The sequence below is a fragment of the Scardinius erythrophthalmus genome, assembly GCF_964197995.2.
Source record: "Scardinius erythrophthalmus genome assembly, chromosome: 14".
NCBI classification, from domain to species: domain Eukaryota; kingdom Metazoa; phylum Chordata; class Actinopteri; order Cypriniformes; family Leuciscidae; genus Scardinius; species Scardinius erythrophthalmus.
Genome location: NC_138234.1, coordinates 1,196,296 through 1,218,405, shown reverse-complemented (window position 1 = coordinate 1,218,405; position 22,110 = coordinate 1,196,296). Strand labels below are relative to the sequence as shown.

The following is a 22,110-nucleotide window of genomic DNA, read 5'->3' as shown; positions in this document are numbered from 1 at the left end:
AACAGCTGGATTTGTATTAACTAATGTTAACAAAGATTAACAAATATAGTAACAAATGTGTTGCTCATAGTTAGTTCGTGTTAGTTAATACATAATGAACCGTATTGTCCAGTGTCTCTCGTCCCTCACTCTCCTCTCCTCCCAATCCTCCAAAAATAACGATAATAATAAAGATAGTAATATGATTTTCTTTTTACATAAAATGCTTGTTGAAGTATCATCAGCCATTCATTGCTAAACAGTGAAGAGTTTGTTTGGACTGTTGATATTAAGCCCTGTGGGATCGTGGTGGGCTTGCTAATGAATTAGGCTGCTAACTAGTGCGAGTTTAATGAGCCTGATGGGAACGGTCGATCCCTCAGTGCATGTGTATCTCTGGTGGAATCTCACCGGCCCCTCATGGTATCTTCTCCTTCACCAGCAGGACCAGGGTTGGGTCGGTATATATGTGGTGATGAGGTCACTAAGACGTCACCGGGAGAATCCTCATAAATACTGGAAAAACCTCAAGCGCTTCGATCACTGGATTGTCCAGTTTTCAGGTGAAACATGGCGGCTCAAGGAAAAGCCTCTCAGCGCACGCCGTCGTCTGTGCTCTACATCGCCATATACGTCATTCTGGTGATGCTTGGGAACGTTGGGAACACCACGGTCATCGGAGTGGTCGGAGAAGGGCTTCTTCGGGATACGGGAGCCATCCGAAGCTCAGATGTGATCCTGGTCAACATGGCTTTCTCCAACTTGATGGTGTCGTTGGCCAGAAACACTCTCCTGGTGATCTCCGACATGGGAGTGGAGGTACGGAAGAGTTACGGGAGTGTGATTGTTGGAAATGTGTGATGTAAAGTCAGTTGTTGGTTCGGTGTTGAAAAAACGGCAGCTTTAGCTTTACAGTGATTATAGGAGATTACAGTAACAGAGATTGTTGTTAGCTCTGGAATAATGTTATTGTTCAGCTAAAGTTGTCGGTTCGGTGTTGAAAAAATGCTAGCTTTAAAGCTAAATGGTTGTAAAAGGGTGTATGTTCAAATCAGTGTTTAAATTTAATTCTCGTATGAGAATGTGATAACTTCTTGAGGAGTGTAGATCCAAAAGAACTAAAAAATCAGAAAAAAGATCCGCACACGAAAATAGGCCAAAAAAGACCACAGGATTTTATTGTCCAGAGGCCACAAATAAAGTGCAAAAGAATGTAAGTTGTGCAAAACGTTTTTCGTCATTTCAACCCTTTATTCAGATGTTCAAAATTCGACCTTGATCCATGGTGTTGATGGACCCAGGAACAAGCGTTGCGGTGCTGGTCTGACAGGTATAGAGGGAGATTATACCAGCGTTTGAGAGCGGAAACATGTAAAACGCTTGGGCTGGTGTAACAGTGCCTTCCCTTTAGCCCATAAAAGTCTGTATCCCAGCCAGGAATAAAAGGATCAGCGTTATATCAAAGCAGACAGTCGGTTTTAAACCCTGACTGAACCGTCTCCACAATAGCCTTATCTGAAAACATGGAGACAGCTGAGACTGGTCCAAATGTAAAAATGCTACAGGCTGGTTCTCTCTGGAAAGCTGAAATCTTTGTGGGTTTCTTTCCATTTCAACTCGCACCTTTCTAAGGACTTGCTTCGTTATTCAGCCAGAAATGAGGGCTAGTTTTTAGTCGCCTATGCTTGGATGGAGCGACGGAATCCAGAAATGTTGTAGTCTTAACTGGGTGAAGGAGAGCTGCTAGTCTGCTGCTAGTTTGATATTGATATTGAACCATCAGCAATTGAAATCATCAGCCTTGTTCCTTCTTCACAGGTTTTCCTCAATAGAAACTGGTGTCGCTTTATGATGGGCATCTGGGTTTGGCTCCGCTCTGCAAACGTTTGGTCGACGTTCTTTATGAGCTTGTTCCACTTTCAGACGCTGCGTCGACTCGCCCCGGCCGCCACGAACGTGCACGGCCACCCCGGACCCCCCAAATCCCTCGTATTCGGCTTGTGCCTCATCTGGAGCCTCAATCTGATCTACTCCATCCCAGCGTTCATCTTCTCCAAGAACGGAGACGAGAACTCCACCGAGGTCAGTCTGTCTATTTATTGGTCAACAGGCTTAATTTAACTTGTGTGTTTCCTTTCGGTTAAAGGGATAGCTCAACCAAAAATGAAAATTAGCCCATGATTTACTCTCCCTCAAGTCATCCTAGGTGTATATGACTTTCTTCTTTCAGACGAACACAATCAGCGTTATATAAAAAAATGTCCTGGCTCTTCCAAGATTTATTATGTCAGTGAATAGCCACTTTCCGACCAAGTAGTTAAAGGAACTTAGTTCTAGGAACTGTCCACTTCTAAACAGTTCTATGAACTACTCTCCCCCAAACTCGGTTTTGCTGTTTGCGTTCGCACTGGCCAAGTGGCCATAGGAGCTGGTAGGAGGGGTAAGGGAGTGACGCAAGCACGGTGACTTTTATTTTGACGGAGCGACAGACCTTTATTTTGGCGGCGCTGAGAATGCCAGAGCAAACATTCTCTGTGTTTATTAGTTAGTGATCTGTCTAACAGTACTGTTTAATATGTTATTAGATAGAACTGTTATAGAAAGTACACAGTATATGAAAAAAAGGTTATTAGCCTATGCCGTGTGGTTGATGTCCAGTGTTGCTAGCTGGGCAGATAAACATAATGATGTTTGGCTTGGTCCCCTCAAAGTTGCGTTGGATTTTCTCTTCAGCATAAAGGTTTAGAGACCCATCTATCACTGTTTTCCATGTTTGTATAGTTAGTTTCTGGAGTAAATATATAGGCTATAATCTGTGTGTTTACATTCTAGCTGTTTTAAAAATGGCAGGTGCTAGTGTTCCGCGTGCATTCGGTCATCAGCGTACACTACCGTCACTGTAGTTCCTATAGTGCTGGTTTAGACCGACTCTGAAGTAGGACCTAAATTAGTTCCTCCAAATGGAGTTCCTAGAACTAAAATCGTTCCTAGTTCCTGCGGTGCGAACACGCCGACATCCGGGTACTTTAGCAAATAGTTCTAGGAACTGTGAAAAGGTTCCTCCGGTCGGAAAGCGGCTAATGACTGTTTCTGTTCTTAAAAGTGCATCTATCCATCATAAAAGTCCATAAAAGTGCATCTATCCATCATAAAAGTGTATCTATCCATCATAAAAGTGCCTCTATCATCATAAAAGTGCATCTATCCATCATAAAAGTGCATCTGTCCATCATAAAAGTGCATCTGTCCATCATAAAAGAGCATCTATCCATCATAAAAGTGCCTCTATCCATCATAAACGAGCATCTATCCATCATAAAAGTGCATCTATCCATCATAAAAGTGCATCTATCATCATAAAAGTGAATCTATCCATCATAAAAGTGCATCTATCCAACATATGTGCATCCATCCATCATAAAAGTGCATCCATCCATCCATCCATCATAAAAGTGCATCTATCCATCATAAAAGAGCATCTATCCATCATAAAAGTGCCTCTATCCATCATAAAAGAGCATCTATCCATCATAAAAGTGCATCTATCCATCATAAAAGTGCATCTATCATCATAAAAGTGCATCTATCCATCATAAAAGTGCATCTATCCATCATAAAAGTGCATCTATCATCATAAAAGTGAATCTATCCATCATAAAAGTGCATCTATCCAACATATGTGCATCCATCCATCATAAAAGTGCATCCATCCATCCATCCATCATAAAAGTGCATCTATCCATCATAAAAGTGCATCTATCCATCAGAAAAGTGCATCTGTCCATCATAAAAGTGCATCTGTCCATCATAAAAGTGCATCTGTCCATCATAAAAGAGCATCTATCCATCATAAAAGTGCATCTATCCATCATAAAAGTGCATCCATCCATCATAAAAGTGCATCTATCCATCAGAAAAGTGCATCTGTCCATCATAAAAGTGCATCTGTCCATCATAAAAGTGCATCTGTCCATCATAAAAGAGCATCTATCCATCATAAAAGTGCCTCTATCCATCATAAAAGTGCATCTATCCATCATAAAAGTGCATCTATCATCATAAAAGTGAATCTATCCATCATAAAAGTGCATCTATCCAACATATGTGCATCCATCCATCATAAAAGTGCATCCATCCATCCATCCATCATAAAAGTGCATCTGTCCATCATAAAAGTGCATCTGTCCATCATAAAAGAGCATCTGTCCATCATAAAAGTGCATCTATCCATCATAAAAGTGCATCCATCCATCATAAAAGTGCATCTATCCATCAGAAAAGTGCATCTGTCCATCATAAAAGTGCATCTGTCCATCATAAAAGTGCATCTGTCCATCATAAAAGAGCATCTATCCATCATAAAAGTGCCTCTATCCATCATAAAAGTGCATCTATCCATCATAAAAGTGCATTTATCCATCATAAAAGTGCATCTGTCCATCGTAAAAGAGCATCTATCCATCATAAAAGTGCCTCTATCCATCATAAAAGTGCATCTGTCCATCATAAAAGAGCATCTATCCATCATAAAAGTGCCTCTATCCATCATAAAAGTGCATCTATCCATCATAAAAGTGCATCTATCCATCATAAAAGTGCATCTGTCCATCGTAAAAGAGCATCTGTCCATCGTAAAAGTGCATCTATCCATCATAAAAGTGCATCTATCCATCAGAAAAGTGCATCTGTCCATCATAAAAGTGCATCTGTCCATCATAAAAGTGCATCTGTCCATCATAAAAGAGCATCTATCCATCATAAAAGTGCCTCTATCCATCATAAAAGAGCATCTATCTATCATAAAAGTGCCTCTATCCATCATAAAAGAGCATCTATCATCATAAAAGTGCCTCTATCCATCATAAAAGTGCATCTGTCCATCATAAAAGAGCATCTATCTATCATAAAAGTGCCTCTATCCATCATAAAAGAGCATCTGTCCATCATAAAAGAGCATCTATCCATCATAAAAGTGCCTCTATCCATCATAAAAGTGCATCTGTCCATCATAAAAGAGCATCTATCTATCATAAAAGAGCATCTATCATCATAAAAGAGCATCTGTCTATCATAAAAGTGCCTCTATCCATCATAAAAGAGCATCTATCATCATAAAAGAGCATCTATCATCATAAAAGTGCATCTATCCATCATAAAAGAGCATCTATCCATCATAAAAGTGCATCTATCCATCAGAAAAGTGCATCTGTCCATCATAAAAGTGCATCTGTCCATTATAAAAGAGCATCTATCCATCATAAAAGTGCCTCTATCCATCATAAAAGAGCATCTATCATCATAAAAGAGCATCTATCTATCATAAAAGTGCCTCTATCCATCATAAAAGAGCATCTATCATCATAAAAGAGCATCTATATATCATAAAAGTGCCTCTATCCATCATAAAAGAGCATCTGTCCATCATAAAAGAGCATCTATCCATCATAAAAGTGCCTCTATCCATCATAAAAGTGCATCTGTCCATCATAAAAGAGCATCTATCTATCATAAAAGAGCATCTATCATCATAAAAGAGCATCTATCTATCATAAAAGTGCCTCTATCCATCATAAAAGAGCATCTATCATCATAAAAGAGCATCTATCATCATAAAAGTGCATCTGTCCATCATAAAAGAGCATCTATCTATCATAAAAGAGCATCTATCATCATAAAAGTGCATCTGTCCATCATAAAAGAGCATCTATCTATCATAAAAGAGCATCTATCATCATAAAAGAGCATCTATCTATCATAAAAGTGCATCTATCATCATAAAAGAGCATCTATCATCATAAAAGAGCATCTATCATCATAAAAGTGCATCTATCATCATAAAAGAGCATCTATCATCATAAAAGAGCATCTATCATCATAAAAGTGCATCTATCCATCATAAAAGAGCATCTATCATCATAAAAGAGCATCTATCATCATAAAAGTGCATCTATCCATCATAAAAGTGCATCCGTCCATCATAAAAGTGCATCTGTCCATCATAAAAGTGCATCTATCATCATAAAAGAGCATCTATCCATCATAAAAGTGCATCCGTCCATCATAAAAGTGCATCTGTCCATCATAAAAGTGCATCTATCATCATAAAAGAGCATCTATCATCATAAAAGTGCATCTATCCATCATAAAAGAGCATCTATCATCATAAAAGAGCATCTATCATCATAAAAGTGCATCTATCCATCATAAAAGTGCATCCGTCCATCATAAAAGTGCATCTGTCCATCATAAAAGTGCATCTATCATCATAAAAGTGCATCTATCCATCATAAAAGTGCATCCGTCCATCATAAAAGTGCATCTGTCCATCATAAAAGTGCATCTATCATCATAAAAGAGCATCTATCATCATAAAAGTGCATCTATCCATCATAAAAGAGCATCTATCATCATAAAAGAGCATCTATCATCATAAAAGTGCATCTATCCATCATAAAAGAGCATCTATCATCATAAAAGAGCATCTATCATCATAAAAGTGCATCTATCCATCATAAAAGTGCATCCGTCCATCATAAAAGTGCATCTGTCCATCATAAAAGTGCATCTATCCATCATAAAAGAGCATCTATCATCATAAAAGAGCATCTATCTATCATAAAAGTGCCTCTATCCATCATAAAAGAGCATCTATCATCATAAAAGAGCATCTATCTATCATAAAAGTGCCTCTATCCATCATAAAAGAGCATCTGTCCATCATAAAAGAGCATCTATCCATCATAAAAGTGCCTCTATCCATCATAAAAGTGCATCTGTCCATCATAAAAGAGCATCTATCTATCATAAAAGAGCATCTGTCCATCATAAAAGAGCATCTATCTATCATAAAAGAGCATCTATCATCATAAAAGAGCATCTATCTATCATAAAAGTGCCTCTATCCATCATAAAAGAGCATCTATCATCATAAAAGAGCATCTATCATCATAAAAGTGCATCTGTCCATCATAAAAGAGCATCTATCTATCATAAAAGAGCATCTATCATCATAAAAGTGCATCTGTCCATCATAAAAGAGCATCTATCTATCATAAAAGAGCATCTATCATCATAAAAGAGCATCTATCTATCATAAAAGTGCCTCTATCCATCATAAAAGAGCATCTATCATCATAAAAGAGCATCTATCATCATAAAAGTGCATCTATCCATCATAAAAGAGCATCTATCATCATAAAAGAGCATCTATCATCATAAAAGTGCATCTATCCATCATAAAAGTGCATCCGTCCATCATAAAAGTGCATCCGTCCATCATAAAAGTGCATCTGTCCATCATAAAAGTGCATCTGTCCATCATAAAAGTGCATCTGTCCATCATAAAAGTGCATCTGTCCATCATAAAAGTGCTCCACACGGCTCTGGGGGGTTAATAAAGGCCTTCTGAAGTGAAGCGATGCATTTGTATAAGAAAAATATCTATATTTAAAACTTAAAGTAAAATAACTAGCTTCCGGCCAAACGAACATATGGATTCGACTTAAGTCTAAGCGCAACTTATGCGAGAAATGCATATTTACGCTACGCCATGACGCACTACGCTACTTCTGACGTCACAAGTTGCGCTTTAGCTTACTTTCCTCGTAAGTTGAAAGAGGAAAGTCATATACACCTAGGATGACTTGAGGGTGAGTAAATCTGGGCTAATTTTCATTTTTGGGTGAACTAAGCCTTTGACCTCCGACCCCTCCTCAGACGCTGATGTTGGTGAGCAGCACCACTCGGCCACTGCTGGGATGCATCTGGGATTTTCCGTCGGCCTACAGCGGCCTGGCCTTCGCCACCTCCTCCATGGTGATCCATGAATCCATTCCCATCTTCCTGATGAGCGTCACTAACCTGGGCTCCTTGTTAACGCTGTACACTCACGGACGGAAAAGAAGAGCTGCCAACAAGAGTCAGAACGCGCCAGTCGTCACCAGGATCCCTGCGGAGCGACGGGCGGCTAAGGTGAGATGATCTTATCCCAACTCTTAGTGTTTAGATCTAACCCTACTGTGGGTAAAAGTCGTACCTTTATTTTCAGCAACTGCTGGAAGACCAGATCACAAATGCACAATATGCCGAACAGGACGTTCCAAAATCACACAGTTCTTATTATCTAAAAAAAGATCCATCGCTTTGCTTCTCATGCCAGTCCAATATCTCTATTATATTATCATGGTTAAAGTTCTCTTAGAAAATGATATTACTCAGCAAACCCACTCAGTGAAATTTTCAGTGAATCCCCCTGTAGTCAATAGTTTTATCCCTTAAAACTCATCTTTGAACGGCAAAAACATTTCTTGAAAAACTTGAAAAAACACAAATATTCATGCCTTAAAATATCTTGACTGTAACTCGACACCCTCGCCTCATTTAGTATGTGTGGTTCTATGAATATGCAAATGAGCCCCGCCTCCACTCCCTCACTCAGCTCAGAGATCCACTGGTTGACGATCACACGTTGATCTGGGGCCGTATTCACAAAGAATTTTAAGGCTAAAAGTAGCTCCTAACTGGCGAATTTAGGAGCAACTCCTAAAAATAATGGGCGTGTCACTCCTAACTTTAGGACTCCTAATTTTTTTCACTAAGAGTAATTCATGAAGCATTTTAGCCCTAAAAGTAGCACCTAAGTCTGGGACAGCTTAAAAGAAGTCGAGAGGACTCCTAACTCACTAAGACCTATTCACAAACCGCTTTTTGTGGCATTTCACGTTGCGATGTTTTGAAATGCGTACGTGGCGGCTACAGCAGCTTCCAATCGCGAGGGAACAATTTTGCATTGTAGGCATAACTAGGGATGCAATAACGCCACCAACAACAACCAAAACTATAGGCTACTCATTGCATTTAAACTAATTGTAACGTTTCATTGTGAATCAAATTAAAATGTTCTTCTCTTTGCAAACGTAGGCAGAGGCATATAGTGACAGATTAATTCAATAACGTTGCAAAGATATTGCATCAATCCATATGTTTCATTAGGCTACTAGGCTATTTGTTTTGCCTTACTCTTTATTCATTTAGGCTATTTATTCAGTTATTCATCATCTTCCGTCCTTCGCACTACTTGTGTAGCGCACGCATTCTCAGACCTGTCACCTGTCACTCATCATTGTAGGGGAGGGGTTTGGAATCATTCCCGCGTTACAATCATCAGCCAATCAAGGTGGTCACTTCAGTCAAGCTCGTGCATGAGTAATGACGTCATCCATAGCAACGAAGACTCACTCTTAGTTTAGGAGTTGTCATTTTCCTTTACTAAGAGTAGGTCTGAAAGGCGTTGTGAATAACTTCTAAGAGAAAACTCCTAGCTAAAATCTTTTAGTGCGATTTAGGAGTACTCCTAGTGGTAAGATAAAATGCTTTGTGAATACGGCCCCTGATTGGTTACAAGGTAGTTTGTGACGTCAGAAACACCAGCGATTTCAAAGCGTGTTTTTGAGACTGTCTTTGGTTCACTGCAGTTTTAAGGAGGAAATACTCAGCAATGCTGTCGACTTATGAACTTACACATGGTTACACAAAGCACATTAAAAACAACACATAGACACATAAACAACTGCTGGATTTTAAAACACCAACCAGCCAAGCTAGAGTTCTCCTGTATTGATGCACTTACCGGATTTTAAAAAATGGATACGCCCCCCCAGTGAAATGTGATGTCATCAATAGTTATGGTTCGTTTTCTCAGCAGAAATTTTAAATGTCTAATAAAAATATTACATGACCTGAACGTTACATGAATGATTTGGATTTCTTTGGATCCCTCAAGTTTAAAATCCCAACTGGTTGATAGGAATGTTGTTCCAGGACCAACAAAAGCCCTACTAAGCAAAGCAGTCCCAGACCCAAGGTTTAATTATACCATGATGATGTCATTTCCTGAACTAATGATCTTCACTGATGGCCACAATCCTGCGGGAAGCGTAGGTTCACTGTCCCATGGGAGCTGAGAGCAAGTTCGTTCATGTTTTTGTTTCTCCAGAGAGTAACAGAAGCGTTCCTGCAATAAAGTGGAGGAAGGGGTTCGGCATGACTAGACCAGGCTGTTTTTAATTCAATATCACAGAATAATACTTCTTTATGTGTTTGCTCAGGTGATCTTTGCGCTCAATATCCTGTTCATTTCATCTTGGGGAGGAAGCGTCATCTCGGTCAACTACTTCAACTATAACCGCGGATCTTCCACGCAGTTCCTGCTAATCGTCGCTCGCATCGCTAACATCACCTTCATCGCGCTGTCGCCCATCGTGCTCGCCGTGGGACACCGGAGACTCCGAGCCTTCATGAAGTCAGTCCTGTCACGGATAGTCTGACAGACAGCTCTCTATGGACAGGCATCAAAGACATATTATCACAAGAGTGTGTGGCACATTATTTATTTTTAATAAAGTTGCATGTACTTACTCAGAAACGAAGACTCTGTGCCGATTCAATCCCGATTCCTGAATTTGAACTGAGTTTGAATTGACCGATCAAAGAGGATGCAGTGAATTTAAGGAAGTAGTTATTTAATGCATTGCATTTCATTTACATTTATTCATTCAGCAGACCCTTTCTTACAGATAGGTAATACTTTACAATAAGGTTCATTAGTTAACATTAGTTAGGCTAATGTATTAACTAACATGAACTAACAATGAGCAATACATTTGTTACAGTATTTATTAATATTTGTTAATGTTAGTTAATAACAATACAGCAGTTCATTGTTTGTTCATGTTAGTTCACAGTGCAGTAACTAATGTTCACAAATACAACTTTTGATTTTAATAATGTATTAGTAAGTGTTGAAATTAATATTAACTAAGATTAATAAAAGTATTGTTCATTCTTGGTTCATGTTAACTAAGGTCATAAACTAATGAAACTTATTGAAAGTGTTATCAATCAGTAAAATAATACATATCAAATCATATAATAATAATAATAATAATAATAATAAGAAAATATTAAATATGACTAAATAAAAAGGAATTTAATTTGTCCTGAGAGGAATCTTCCTGAATTCATTGAAGGTTTGTATGTGTTTCTCTCAAGATTATTAATCTAGTTGAGACACTAATACGTCTTTATTTCTCACTTTATACCTTTCTTATTCCGAGTCTGCCAGGGCTTCAGACGAGCGCAGACATACACTAGATCGCTTCTGTTATAATCAACGAAGGGTTTGCTCTGTGGGCAGCTTCACTGATTATAATGGGAGTGATTTAACTGTGTCACGTCACTTCACAGGAGAGCGCCATTGTCCGACAGAGAGTCTGACACGAGGTAAACCTTGAGTTTCTTTATTCTGGGATTGTGTATTTATTTTGCAAACAAGCGCAACAGAATAAATCATGTTCGCCAGTTCATGCCATAAAATAGTTATCTTGCAACAGACTCCAGCGCCTTTCCTTTTTTCCAAGTTATCATTTGGGTTAAACATGTAACCCAGACTGTTGGGTTAACTGGGCAACCCAGTTATTATGACAGATTAACCCAGCATGTTCCCCACCAGATTGCTTTTGATTTTTAACCCAGCATTTTTTAGATAGCAGAGTCTTCAAAATGGAGCCAAACAACATGAAGCAGCATACAAGATGGAGGACTCAAACAGGAACACGTAAGAATCTAGCTCTTCTTGTACATTGTGTTATGAAGTTTCTCTGTCCCTGTGTCAGATCTGTGTGTTGAGTCAAACTGACAGCAGTCTTGAGTTGTGTGTTATTATTATCTCTGATATGTGTGTCTACTGCCACCTAGCGATCATAAAACAACATCATCACAGATCGTTTCCACAAGATTGATTTAACTGATTATTCTTAACCAGATAACTGAGATGTTTAAGAACCTTAATATTAAATATTAATATTTGTTTCGTTATTTTATGCTTCATATTTGCATTTCACTGAAATGAACATTTGCTCCTATTTTACATGATAAGAAGAAGAGATTCCGTATTAAACCTTGCAAAGATAACACCATTCATCTATGTGTCGTGTTGACCGTCGTGTTTACCTCATCACTCTGAATCTGACGTGTATCGGCGGGAGATTCTCTGAGGTAAATATTGATCGATCAATTTCCGACTAAATAAATTATAACGACTGATATAATCTCTATCAAATCAAGACCATTTTATAAGTATTATTTTACTTTGAAAACTTTTGGATCGTTGAAGAACCATACATACGCCGTCCGTGTGTTCGCGTTTCTAAAGGGCAGTTTAAAGGGAGCGCGCTTTCTGTGGAGCGCGCTTCATTCTTCAAATTAAGAGCGCGCATCAACCTATTTACTTATTTCCTATTTACACAACTTCGCAATCAGTATAGAAAATATGTATTACCCATCCATCCATTCACCAAACCAATCACCTTAGGGACGCATGTGGAAAGATTAAAATTTCAAATTATTACTTTTAATGTCATAATTTCGATTTAGTAGCCTATGTCATAATTTTTACTTTTCATCTCATAGGCCTAAACATTCAATTCAATTCACATTTATTTGAAGAGCACTTTTCACAATACACATCGTTTCAAAGCAGCTTGGCAGAAAATGCCACATTACAATTTTACAGTGATCTGTATCAGAGGAAACTATCTAAGTTATGTATTTCAGAAATGTATATTCACAAATCACAGTTAGCTAAAATTGTATAAATTTAAACAATGTAATTATTTAAGGCAGAAACAATGAGCTCATTGAAGTAATGCATACTTGTTTGTTAACAAATGACATATAGAAATTTGTTGCATACTTATGACTTAGTAACATAATTTGGACTTTTTATGTCATAATTATGATTTACGAAAGCATGATTTTTTTCCCCTTATGTGACGAAAATGGGCTTCCATAGTTGCGGCGTATAGAATATGATATATTTGAGGTAATACAAGATATTGATGCCTTTGGGTGAGGGAATCTGGTCTCCTTCTGAAAAGAGTTGAAATAAAATGGAAGCATCATCATAATTGGCATGATTGTGTGATAGATAGATGAAAATGTGAAAAACTATACTTTATGAAGAAGATGCATAATTTACACAATGTACTCTGTAGCATATGTGACACACATTTTGTGTCGAGAGGATCCTTTCTAGAAAGTACAAAGAACTAAAGATGTTAAACCCCAGCTTTGGCTTTTCTTGGACCCACACTCTGTGGAATTGTGGTGGGTTTACTAATGAATTAGACTGCTAACTAGCGCGAGTTTAATGAGCCTGGTGGGGATAGTTAATCCCTCGAGCGTGAAGATGCAAGTTCAGCTCATGTATCCCAAAACATCCATATCTCTGGTGGAATCTCACCTGCCACTCACTGCATCTTCTCCTATGACAGCGGGACCGGGATTCAGCGGATGTTGGGATTTATATGGTAACCATGATCCATAAAAGGGGCTTGCGGTCGGTGGGAGGAGAGCAAGGCGTTGGGATGGAGAAAATACAACATCACTGAGACTTTCTGAGAGACGCTCCATTTATGACTGAAGTCTGAAGAAGTTTGAAGAACATGGCACCTCAAAGAAAATCCTCAAGCCTCGGTCAGCGCATCTCTTCGTCTCCGTTCTACTTTGCGCTCTACGTGGTTCTGGTCCTGCTTGGGAACGTTGGGAACACCATGGTCATCGGAGTGGTCGGCCAAAGCCTTATCCGGGATACGGGAGTGGTCAGGAGCTCAGATGTGATCCTGGTCAACATGGCTTTCTCCAGCCTGATGGTGTCGTTGGTGAGAAACACAGTCGTGATGGTGTCCGATCTGGGAGTGGAGGTACGCAGGAATTCCTCATGGATGAACGCTTGGTTGGATGTGTAACTGTTAATGAGTAAATGGATGTTGAGGTATGGAGATGGGATTCCGGTCTGGGTTCAATCTCTAGACAAACCACTGAAATGAGTGTGAACCCAGTCTAGTGTGTTTGAGAAGGCTTTGAGCTGTGTAAATGTCAAGTCTCCTTTATTTATACAGAGTGTTTCAAAGCAGCTTCACAGTGATAACAGGAATATAATGCAACACAGTTACAAGAGATTGTTCCACATCTTCACGAGTCTGTTGATTCGTTCTACAGAGTTTAATTGGGTCAATGTTAGAGTTAACAATAGTTCAATCAAAACCAACAAATATCCATTTGGACTCTAATCAAGTGTTGCTTATTGAGATTTGCCAGACATCGGTTGCCTTTGAAATGCTAAGACATGTTTGTTGACGCAAGTGTGTTTTGCTAGTTTCAGCATGACACAGTTTTCATTTTCACGTCCGGCTCCACGTTGTTTAAATAGCAAATGCATTAACGCCCATTTGTTCGCTCATGAGCTGCTGGTCTGAGAACGAGTGTGTGTTCAGGCGCATTGTTGGAGCGTTGCTGTTGTGAGGAACTGAAATAGACTGAGCCGTTGAACCCTGCTCTAAAGTCAACGTGCGCCTATAGGCGGGTCCACAACGCGCTTACACTCTGCTTATTACACACACACTCTGCTTATTACACACACAGGGACGCGCAGCAACATACAAACATGCCAAATATTTAAAATAAAAGGATTACAATGTAAAAGGTTAATTGTTAACACACACACACGCAGCTTTAACCTCACACACGAGCAGATCCATTTCCTCGCTAGTGAAGCGTTCCGTTTTTCAGCTTGCAAATTCCTCCGTGTAAATAGCGAATCCACCGCGGCGCGAGCGCAACTGGCTTTTAAAGTGAATGTGAGATGAGACTCTGATTGGTTTATTGCACGTTACGCCCAAAACACACCCATTACTCAGTAAGAGAATAGGGACGACCCTTTTAGACCGTGCGCCGGGAGCGCCGACCATTTGTCCCATCATTAAACTAGCAAAAGTGGATTCGGACATGCCCTGAGTGAACTTTAGACCATGCGCTTAGATCCTTAAAATAGGGCCCCTAGTGTTTCCTCTGACAGGACTGTATTGACTTGAATGCTCTGTACCAACTTTTCCTCACAGATTTTCCTCACTAGAGACATGTGTCACCTCATGATGGGCATCTGGGTTTGGATCCGCTCCGCAAACGTTTGGTCGACGTTCTTCCTGAGCGCGTTCCACTTCCAGATGCTGCGTCGCGTGGCTCCGCCGGTGATTAGCCTTCACGGGCCCCGCGGGCCCCCCCGACCCCTCGTGCTCGGCTTCGGCCTCATCTGGAGCCTCAACCTGGGCTACGCCATCCCAGCCTTCATCTTCTCCAAGAACGGGGACGAGAACTCCACCGAGGTCAGTCTGTGTCTGTGTCGTGAATCCCGCGGGACGGGAAACAAAATCACTATTAATCACGGGATTGGGACGGGACACGAAGAAATGTCAGCGGGAGTGGGCGGGACCGGGAATCGTAATAACACTATGATACACCATTTTATACACAAATATACCATTTATATTTGAAATAAACTATATATGTTAATTTTGAACTCAGTTCTAGTTGCCCTGTCTCTTTATGCTCTTCTGTTTGCTCTGGTGTGGCTGTGTTTATGATCAACAATCAGCTTATGTTGACCTGGTTTGACCTCCGACCCCTCCTCAGACGCTGATGTTGGTGAGCAGCACCACTCGGCCACTGCTGGGATGCATCTGGGATTTTCCGTCGGCCTACAGCGGCCTGGCCTTCGCCACCTCCTCCATGGTGATCCATGAATCCATTCCCATCTTCCTGATGAGCGTCACTAACCTGGGCTCCTTGTTAACGCTGTACACTCACGGACACACTCGCAAGAGTCGGGACGCGCCAGTCGTCACCCGGATCCCTGCGGAGCGACGGGCGGCCAAGGTGAGGAGCTAATCCCACGGGTAATTAATCAGGAACGCTTCGGGAATATAGACCCAAAGTTGGATGTTTTTAAAGTGACACTTAGCAGGAGTGTCACTTATTGAAGGAGTCAAAGAGCTTCAAAACATTAAAGTGTAAAAATGTTATATGTTTAAGTTTATGGAAAGCAAACGTACTAAACATTTACATTTTTATAATTTTAAAATATACATTTTACAAAATTATTTTGACACTGAAATCGCAAGAAAATGAAAGCCATGCGTGTACCAAATTTGAAGTTGATATCACAAAAATGTAGCTTCCTAAATCAAAATTATGAGATAAATCGAAGTCTAAATGATGAGATGAAAAGTTGAAATTATGACACACCAATTAAAGTTATGTCATTATGGCAAAATAAGTGATAATTAGGACGTACAAATTGATAATTTCAACATTTTATATCATAACTAGAACATAAAAAGTAAAAATTATGAGATAAATGTTGTAATTATGGCATTAAAAGTCTGAATTATGACATACTAAGTATAAATGATGAGATGAAAAGTTTAAATTGTGACAAGAAAAAAAATCTAAATTATGAGATTAAAAAGTAACAATTATGCTGTTATGGCAATAAGTGATAATTAGAAAATAAGAAAGTCAGAATGTTGATCTTATGTCATAACAATATCATTATATCATAATATTGAAAGTGTGACATAAAAAGTCATAATTATGAGTTTAAAAAGGCAAAGTTATGGCAATATAAGTGATAATTAGGACACACAAAGTAACAATTTTGAGATTTTTAGGTGCTTTACTAAAAAAACACCCACACTCCATTGAATTTTAATGCATTTTCCTGTCACAAATTAATCAATTTCCATCACAAAGTAGCGCATCCATGGTCAAACGGGCTTTGCAAGATGAACTGTGTGTTTGAAGCGTTCAGATGATGACGATTGCTTGTGTGTGTGTGTGTTTGCTCAGGTGATTCTGGCACTAAACATCCTCTTCATCTCGTCTTGGGGAACTAACGTGATCTCGGTCAACTACTTCAACTATAACCGCGGATCTTCCACCGAGTTCCTGCTAATCGTCGCTCGCTTCGCTAACATGAGCTTCATCGCGCTCTCGCCCATCGTGCTCGCCGTGGGACACCGGAGACTCCGAGCCTTCATGAAGTCAGTCCTGTCCTGTCTCTGTCCGTCGGGATAGACAAACACGTGTCGCATGTTTTGTGCATCACGAAACTGTGTCAGGAAGACATTTCGTCTTTTTATTTTTATTTTATTGATCAATATGTCATATACAAACAACAAAAATGTATAATTACATCAGGATTACTTGGGATCAGGTGCAAAGGTGCATTACAAAAAAGAAGAAGAAGAAGAAAGGAAGAGTCATATTCCTCTATTTTTTACTTCTCATAATTTAAGGACATTAGAATAAGAAAGAAACCTTTGGGTAAAGATTTGGGTAAAGCCTCTACATACATACAATGACAAAATAAATGATCAGTAGTTTCAATATGATCACAAAAACACAAATCACAATTAGTTTCACAATTGGGGGGGGTGTTTTATGTGTCTTGTGTGTGTTTGACTGATTAAACTCACGAATGAACGACAGTGAATCAGTTCAGAGTCTTTTTTCCTCATCTAAGATCGTCTGAAGGGAAGTGTGTGTGTGTGTGTGTGTGTGTGTGTGTGTGCAGTCATGCTCATGCTTTAAGCCACGTACAGAAGTGGGCAGAAAATGAGGAAAAGCTTAAAACAAGATTCGTGTTTCAGAACTAGACTTACTGCAATAAAACACTGTAGATTGTGGCTGGAAATGAACATTATTAAGCTCAGATTCATTCAGTATTTACTGGAGTTTTATGATCAATGCGTGAATGTATGAATTACCTTCTCTACAAAATCATTAACAAGTCAAAATTATGACATTATGGCAAAATAAGTGATAATTTCAACATTTTATATCATAACTAGAACATAAAAAGTCACAATTATAAGATAAAAGTGGAAATTATGTCGTAAAAAGTTAAAATTGGGATAATTGTGAGATGTTGAGAAGTTGGAACTGACAAAAAAAAAGTAAATTATGAGATTAAAAAGTAGAAATTATGGCAATATAAGTGATAATTAGGACAAAAAGTGATCATTTCGACATTTTATATCATAACTAGAACATAAAACGTCAAAATTATGAAATAAAAGTTTAAATTATGGCTTAAAGAGTCTGAAATATAACAAAAAGTCAAATTTATAACACGAAGTATAACCCTATCCCTAATAGATGAAATGTTGAAACTGTGACAAAAATAAAATAAAAATATGAGATAAAAAAGTAACAATTATGGCTATATAAGTGATAATTAGGACATGCAACGTCAGAATTTTTACTTCATATTACAACTAGGAATTAAAAAGTCAAAAATTGGATATATTAAGTCATAATTATGAGATACAAATCTAAATTATGACATAAATCTAAATGATCAAATGTATAGTTGAAATTGTGACATTAAAAAGTCAAAACTTTAGCATTTTGGCAATATTAGTGATCATTAGGACATGCAAAGTAACAATTTTGACATTTTATATCATAAATAGGACATAAAAAATCTAAACTATGAGATAAAAGTTTAAATTATGGCATAAAAAAGGGAAATTTAAAAAAGTTAAAATTATAGCACTAATTCATAATTATGAGATAAGAGTCTAAAAGTCTAGTCGAGTCTATTGTGACACGATAAAAAAGTAATAATTATGGCATTATGGCAATATTAGTGATAATTAGGACATACAATTTATATCATAACTAGGACTTAAAACGTCAAAATAATGAGATCAAATCTAACATAATGACTTATAATTGTGATTTCCCGAAGCATGATTGTTTTCTACGGTGTTTCCGATCTCGTCGGCTCATATCTGGTGTCTCTTCCCCATGTGTGCCCATGTGTCCTGGAGTCCGAGTCACTTCCTCTCGCTCTGTGGCGTTTTCCCGTTCGACTCGATCGTCTGTCCGCTGTTCTCGCGGCGCTGCTCCACCTCGGCCCGCCGGACCCACCGCACGCACCGCTCCAGAATCCGGCCGATCCGGCGCCGTAGCTTCCCGTGTCCCAGCGCCACCACCAGCGGACTGAAGCCCACGAACAGCGAGGCGGAGAAGTGCGCGATGGTTAGCAGCGCCTCCGCGTGTTTTCCGCCATTGTGGTTATAGTAGGTGACGGCGGCGACTTGCAGAACCCAACAGCTCACGAATAACGCCACTAGCGCCATGATCACGTGACCCGCCTTCCGCTCGCTGGACACGTGAGGCTCCACCGCGCCGCCGCCAGACACCGCCCGGATGTGCTTAGCGAGCGCGTGCAGCGTAGCGAGATTCGTTCCCAGCATTAGAATGAGTGGCAGCACTTCGTTTAGCGCTAGCGACGTGGAGGCGAAAGCATATCCGTGGCGCTCGCTAGGAAACCTCCAAACGCAGCCCAGCAAGGGACGCGTCGTACAGCTAATCACCATGATCTCCACTGTAGCGTTCCCGCGCGCATGTGTGGTGTAGACCAGCGCGGGCAGGGAGAACAGCAGGTTAGCGAGCCACACGGCGGACAGGAGCGCACACACGCGCAGACGCTCGCGCCGGAGACCCTGCGGGCCCATGGACACGTGCTGCCGCCGCAAGGTCGCGCAGTGGAAGCCGCTGAGAGCTAGCGTAGCCCAGCAGCTCACCGCGCGCCACCACACCCACAGTAGCATGAACACGCGGCACCAGCCGGAGCTCAGCCGCACCTCCAGGCCCAGATCCGACGCGAAGATCGGCACCGTGCGGAAGAGCGACGTTAGCAGGTTCGCTAGGCACAGGTTCACCAGGATGGTGTCGGACGGCGGCAGGTGACGCGAGGAGCTTTCCTTCGAGCACTGGAACACCTGAACACACACACACACATATCACATTCAGCACTGGAACACCTGAGCACACACACACATCACATTCAGCACTGGAACACCTGAACACACACACACACACACATCACATTCAGCACTGGAGCACCTGAACACACACACATCACATTCAGCACTGGAACACCTGAACACACACACATCACATTCAGCACTGGAACACCTGAACACACACACACACACACACACACACACACACACACACACATATTACACACACTGTCACATATCACTTAGTATGTCATAATTTCGACTTTTCATATCATAAATATGACTTAGTAAAAAATAATAATAATAATAATAATAATTATAATATATATATATATACACAGTAGATATATATATGACTTAGTAAGTCATAACTTCTACTTTTTGTTCTAAATATCACTTAGTGTGCCATAACTGACTTTTCATCTCATAAATATGGCTCAGTAGGCTATGTCATGACTTCGACTTTTATAATTATTAGTCCTGATTATGATTAAGCACAGAGTCAGAACTGGACTTGTTCCACACATGTGATCATAGTTAGAGTTAGCTGTGAGTCTCACCACAGAGATGACCAGGATGTTCCCCATGATCCCGGAGAGCACGAGCAGGCCGAAGAGGATCGCGTCCACCGTCAGGACCTCAGACATGTCTCACTCTCAGTCTGTCTGTCTGTCTGTCTGTCTCACTCTCTGTCTGTCTGTCTGTCTGTGTGTCTCACTCTCTGTCTGTCTGTCTCACTCTCTGTCTGTCTGTCTGTCTGTGTGTCTCACTCTCTGTCTGTCTGTCTCACTCTCTGTCTGTCTGTCTCACTCTCTGTCTGTCTGTCTCACTCTCTGTCTGTCTGTCTGTCTCACTCTCTGTCTGTCTGTCTGTCTGTGTGTCTCACTCTCTGTCTGTCTGTCTCACTCTCTGTCTGTCTGTCTATCTCACTCTCTGTCTGTCTGTCTCACTCTCTGTCTGTCTGTCTGTCTGTCTGTCTCGGCGCGCGCTCTGTCCATCGCGCGCGCTCACATCAGCTCTGTATATAAGCGCGCGCGCACACGCTCGGATGCGCAATCGTGTTGTCACTCAGGCTCCATTAACCCTCAGCTCAGGATCCGAGGCCGCTGGGGTTTCAATCTTTAATCAATTATTAAATGCCTGAGTGGCGATAAACTCAGTTTAGATGATGTTAAATGTTCAACGATCAGTGAAAACTGGAGGAGGGGCCGTTCATTTTTATTGACTTGAGCTATGATTTGATATATTCATTTGTTGTCGTTTACATTTACAAGGCTTATGAATTGATTTGTGTTTTATGGTTGTTTTAGCCTTTAATGTGGTGTTCCACCGCTAACAGTTCTGGCATCGTTCTCAAAGTTCTCAAACGTTCTTTAACGTTTATAGATTTCTTTGGTATCTCGTCTACAATAAGGTTCAACATTAGTTTATGTATTTACTAACATAAACTAACAATGATCAATACATAATAGTTACAGTATTAATTTGTTAATGTTAGTTAATAAAAAAATACAGCAGTTCGTTGTGTGTTCATGTTAGTTCACAGTGCAGTAACTAATGTTCACAAGATTTTAATAAAGTATTAGTAAATGTTGAAATTAACATGAACAAAGATTAATAAATGCTGTATAAGTGCAGTTCATTATTAGTTAATGTTAACTAAGGTAATAAACTCATGTTAACTAATGCACCTTATTGTAAAGTCTTTTAAATAATGTTCGTTAGCACATTAAAATGTAAAATTCGTAAACATTATTCGTGGAGAGTTTTCCACTGAAATGTTTTAGCTGAACGTTCGTTGAAACATTTGTTATAATGTTCAAAAGTAAAATTCCCATTATATTTTAAGAATTATAAATGGAATGTTTCCTTGACGTTCACATATTAAACCAATTAAAAAAAACGTTAAACTAAATAAATAAATAAATGGACGTTTCGAACATTTAGAAATAATGTTTTAATGGGAACTTCAGCTCGTTTAGGCCAGTTACCGTGTGACAACATGCCCCACACTGTGGGTTTTTCACATGTTCCCCATGCTTTCTATGTATGTCTCAGTGTTTGCGTCTAAACAGAACTAACCCACTCTGATGAGTGAAAGTCTTATTCATTTCTGCTGATGAAGATCATCGGGCACTTATTCTCAGGGGTTTTATTAAACTGTGTGTCTGATTCTGCATGTTCCCATCATTAGAGGAAGCGCTGACTCAATCCCTCCGATCAACACGCACGCGTGTGTGTGTGTTTGAACCGAATCATCTCTTTATGACGGTGAATATTTCACGGCGCGCGCACGTCATTCTCACGCAGCCTTTGTTTACCTCGAGACCTTCTCATTACTACGAAAGCTTGTTTCCGCCACGGAATAAAAGAATTTAAAAGATAATTGCAACTTTTTATCTCACAATTCTTACAGTTT

General features: G+C 39.8%; 2 protein-coding genes across 2 annotated transcripts; one reads left to right on the top strand and one right to left on the bottom strand.

Annotated features, from left to right (window-relative positions):
• Window positions 1-549: 549 nt before the first annotated feature.
• Window positions 550-17,366, top strand: ora3.1 (olfactory receptor class A related 3, tandem duplicate 1; the record flags this gene model as incomplete). Its single annotated transcript, XM_081383938.1, has 8 exons — window positions 550-798; window positions 1,798-2,061; window positions 7,696-7,950; window positions 10,086-10,298; window positions 13,518-13,739; window positions 14,937-15,200; window positions 15,508-15,750; window positions 16,723-17,366. The coding sequence occupies 8 exons, from the start codon at window positions 550-552 to the stop codon at window positions 16,948-16,950; spliced, it is 1,938 nt and encodes a 645-aa protein (XP_081240064.1). The 3' UTR covers window positions 16,951-17,366.
• A 1,350-nt stretch (window positions 17,367-18,716) lies between these two features.
• On the bottom strand, window positions 18,717-20,338 carry ora4 (olfactory receptor class A related 4; the record flags this gene model as incomplete). The annotated part of the gene is made up of 2 exons (XM_081383937.1): window positions 18,717-19,667; window positions 20,252-20,338. The coding sequence occupies 2 exons, from the start codon at window positions 20,336-20,338 to the stop codon at window positions 18,717-18,719; spliced, it is 1,038 nt and encodes a 345-aa protein (XP_081240063.1).
• Window positions 20,339-22,110: the final 1,772 nt, after the last annotated feature.